Here is a 4,250-nt window from a genome sequence, read left to right as displayed (position 1 = left end):
CCGTCTTAAGCACTATTTTCCTATTTGTTGTTGCCCTAATCTAGAAAAAAGCGGCCATCACTCTTTCTCCCCCACTCAGTCCCTCAGTCCCGAAACACCCTTATTCTCCGCACTTGTCACCCCACCCTCTGCTGCCCCCACCGCAGCGCGCAAACGCACACGAGTTTAAAGTTTAGGCTGTGATGCTATCCTCGCCCGCAGATCACAGGACAGACATTCTCGGGGACAACTTTGCGAGGCCATGTGCTCGTCCCCCTTAGGAAGGACGAGGGAGAAATCCCTGCGGCTCGGTTTTGTTCCAATGGTCTGCTCAGTGAGTGATTCCCGTTTCCCCAAAGGTTGCCCCTCATTAGCATGAACGGGGATGCGGGTGTGGAGAAGGGGTTAGGGGAGAGAAAGCAAGCAAAAGCCCAGGCTCACTTTTAGAGCCTGGGAACCCTGTCTGCAAAAATGACAGCTAGAGCTTTCTGGCTCCTCTGTTTAATCGTCGGATCATCCCCCGAAGCTCCGGTGGAGAGAAAAAGTAAGATCGGTGTAGTGCGGAGCCCTGGGAGCGGAGCGGGGATCTGGGGAGGGGGCGCCGAGGCCTCAGCCGCCGGCCGACAACGGGCCACCTTCCGTGAGGCAGCACACGCGCCCACAGGCCCGCGCCTGGCGCAAGCCGAGAACCGCGCGTCGCCGCGCCGCGGGCCCGCGTCGGAGGAAGCCCCGAGACGCGCGCGCTCACGGGCCCCACGCTTCCCCGCCGCCCGGCCGCTCGCGCGCGCCGCCAAGGGCCCCGCCGGCCCTGCCCACCCCAACCCGCCGCGCGCCGTCGTGCCGGCCCCGGGCTCACCGTCGGCGCCGCCGCCGCGCCTCAGCCTCAGCTTCGGCCTCAGCCAGCCGCGGAGGGACGCGGAGCCCGGCGCTGAGCCCTGCGCTTGCGCCTGCCGGGCGGGCATGGACGGGCGCGAGGCGTTCTGCAAGTGCGAAATCGGTGAGCCCGGCCGCCGCGCCGCCGCCCCGCGAGCGTTTCCGAGTCCCGGAGAATCCTGCACGCGAGATCCCAGGGCGCCCGACCCATGCGGGCCGTTTCGCTGTTGCTAAAAACCAACGCCCGGGGACTGGGAGAGGAACTGGGGTTTCCAAACTGTTTTTTGGAAGCCGCGATGAACGGGATCGTGCATGACGTGGACGTGCTGGGCGCGGGCATCCGGCTGGTGACCCTGCTGGTGGATCGGGACGGGCTGTACAAGATGAACCGCCTGTACCTCACTCACCCCCGACGGCTTCTTCCGAGTCCACATGTTAGTCCTCGACTCCTCCAGCTGCAATAAGCCGTGTCCAGAGTTTAAACCTGGTATTGAAACTGAGCTGAATGACGCTGCATACGTACTTTATACCACCGTTTGTAACGTGGGTGCCGCAGCTCGGGCTGTGGGTCGCCCAGACTTTTTTTGGGAGGGATGGGGGACAGTATTGTAACATGATTAGGGTTTAGACGACAGGTATTATTTCTGCCACTGCGATGTAAGTACCGTCAGCCCCACCCCCACGGGTGAGAACAGCAGCTGCTGGCACAAAGCAGGCTGTCAATAAATAGATGTTGACAAATGGAATGAGCGACCACCAGACACCATTGCCAGAAGGGACTGTACAGAACTGAGTTTAGAAAAGCTGCTTTTTTGGGGGAGTGGTTTTTTTTTTTTTTAGACAGAGTCTCGCTCTGTTGCCCAGGCTGGAGTGCAATGGCGCCATCTCAGCTCACTGCAACCTCGGTCCCCCAGGTTCAAGCCATTCTCCTGCCCTCAGCCTCCCAAGTAGCTGGGATTACAGGCTGAGCCACTGCGCCCAGCCCCACTCCCACATCTTTCTAGGCATGTGCTCTGGGAAATCCTGATACAATGTGATAAGGACCTTTGTTCTGTAATGTGAGCTGGTTACATATTGCTTTCCCTTCACCCCACCCCGTGCTACTTTTTGTATTTTTAGTACAGATGGGGTTTCACCATGTTGGCTAGGCAGGTCTCAAACTCCTGACCTCAAGTAATCTGCCCGCCTCGCCTCCCAAAGTGCTGGGATTAAAGGCGTGAGCCACTGCACCGGCCTGGTTGGGTTGGTTATCTTCTAAAGGTCGCTAGACTGTTTCCACCTTGCCTGTAGACTAAATATCAGTTTCAGCTTGTGCGGCAAGATAGTAGATTACAGCTTAGGCATTTCTTAAAGGCCTTATATTTGTCTGTTCATGGCATTTAAAAGACACTATGAATTAATGTTCTGGTTATTTTGTCCAGGCAGCAGGTATATTGTGATGGGCCACATCTACCATAAGAGAGGGCAGCTTCCTACAGCTCTGCTCCAGGTCCTGAGAGGCCACCTCTGTCCAGAGGATGGACTGCTGAGGAGCAGCAACAGCTATGTGAAAAGGTTTAACCCAAAAAGGGAAGGGCAAGTTCAAGGTGCAATTCATACCCAATGCATTTGAAACAACCATCCTGGCATTTCTGGATCACAAGAGACATCGGCAACAAGACATGAAAGTTCCATCTTCATGTAATGGGTCCTCCTTTAGAAGAGAGCCCAAAGCTACTCTATGAATGACTTGCATAGTTACAACTGTAATCTCGAAGGTATCACTTTGTTATTTACAAGATGCTTCTTAAATGGGCTCCTCCTGAGCTCAGTGTCAAGGTGATTCAACTGTTGTGCCAGACAGTGATTTACACAGCTCAGATAACTGACCTGTCTAGTTAACAGATCACTGCTTCATGTTTTTAAATATTTTAATTTAATACATTCTTTAGTAGAAATAGTCCACAAAACATTTTCTTGAACTTAAATATACAACTTTTATATCATGTATCAAACCAGATTTTATATTCAAACTATCACATTTTAAATTCTTTACATAACAGTAAGCGCACTAGTCAAAAGACATTTACCTATGAAACGTCATTTAGATCAAACACAAGGGTCAAAGCCCAGGGCAAGTATTAAAATTTTACACTTAAAGAGTACCAAGCTGGGCGTGGTGGCTCACACCTGTAATCCCAGCACTTTGGGAGGCCGAGGCGGGCGGATCACCTGGGGTCAGGAGTTCGAGACCAGCCTGACCAACATGGAGAAACCCTGTCTCTACTAAAAATACAAAAATTAGCCGAGTGTGGTGGCACATGCCTGTAATCCCAGCTGAGGGAGGCTGAGGCAGGAGAATCACTTGAACCCAGGAGGCAGAGGTTGTGGTGAGCCGAGATCGCGCCAGCCTGGGCAACAAGAGCAAAACTCCGTCTCAAAAACAAAGAGTACAAAAGGGCCAGTGTGCAGATGGATGGATTAAAAAAAAAATGTAAAAAAAGTGCTAAAGGGCTTACTTCAGGCAAAAGTGTTCGTGATGTACCAAAAAGTAAGATATAGTTTATTTTCATGCCTCCCTGCTCCTAATAATGTATGTTTTGTGCTGAACTGGCAGCTATCCCAATGTGAACTGTATGCTGGGTGTATCTGATGTCATTTTTCTATTAAGACAAAGTATAATGTTTGCTTGTAAAGCAATAAATTTTGCCTTGAAATCAGATCTTGGATGCACCTGTTTGTTTTTGTTTTGTTTTGTTTTAGCCTTTGAGCCCTAAAGGTTTGAGAAAAAGCCTTTCTCAAATTCATTCCCCAAACCTTGGAACCAATATTAACCAATGACAGCTCATAAGCAAGTGAATTCTAAACATTTTTCAGTTGGTTTTAAAAAGGTTTAATCACTAGCTAAATTAAATATCGATTTTATACCTGAGTCCACAAAGACATGAGAGTATTTTTTTGGAAGATCAGGCTGTACTTCAGTTTATAAGAAGTACGGTGAACAGAGACACCACTAATGCATAGATGAAGATGACTGCCTAGACACAGGAGAAGGAATTTCACTAGAGAGACAGCAGCCTATTTGGCCTCACGGTGATGCACTCAGGAAGGTCAGAACGTGTCCTGACGCTGTCCATGGCACCCAGTAGTAGCACTGTACACATAAAGGACATCCAGGATGGGATGCTAGGGAATCACAGGAGCCAAGAGGCAACAGCCTAACATTACAATACCTGATACTATTATTTGTTCCAATTATGGGTCAGACAGGTAATAAAGAGTTGAGAGGTTCTGAGTGTTCTATGGTAAAGCACTACTGAGGGATTTCTAGAGTATTTTCCAAAAATGAGTTTTGTCCAAATTTATTATAAATTTTACCAGAATTGCTTTTTGGGAGTCAGATGCATTATTGCATGATA

At 50.0% G+C, this 4,250-nt stretch overlaps 1 protein-coding gene across 1 annotated transcript; it reads left to right on the top strand.

Annotated features, from left to right (window-relative positions):
- Window positions 1–211: 211 nt before the first annotated feature.
- On the top strand, window positions 212–3,502 carry LOC100435462 (UPF0450 protein C17orf58). Its single transcript, XM_054537147.2, is given in 4 exon segments — window positions 212–976; window positions 1,144–1,253; window positions 1,255–1,339; window positions 2,274–3,502. Coding segments are annotated over 4 exon segments (912 nt in total). The 5' UTR covers window positions 212–450; the 3' UTR covers window positions 2,465–3,502.
- Window positions 3,503–4,250: the final 748 nt, after the last annotated feature.

Source organism: Pongo abelii, chromosome 19 (assembly GCF_028885655.2).
Source record: "Pongo abelii isolate AG06213 chromosome 19, NHGRI_mPonAbe1-v2.0_pri, whole genome shotgun sequence".
Classification (NCBI taxonomy): Eukaryota; Metazoa; Chordata; class Mammalia; order Primates; family Hominidae; genus Pongo; species Pongo abelii.
The sequence above is the reverse complement of the archived record's forward strand: the minus strand, read 5'-3'. Positions and strand labels throughout refer to the sequence as shown.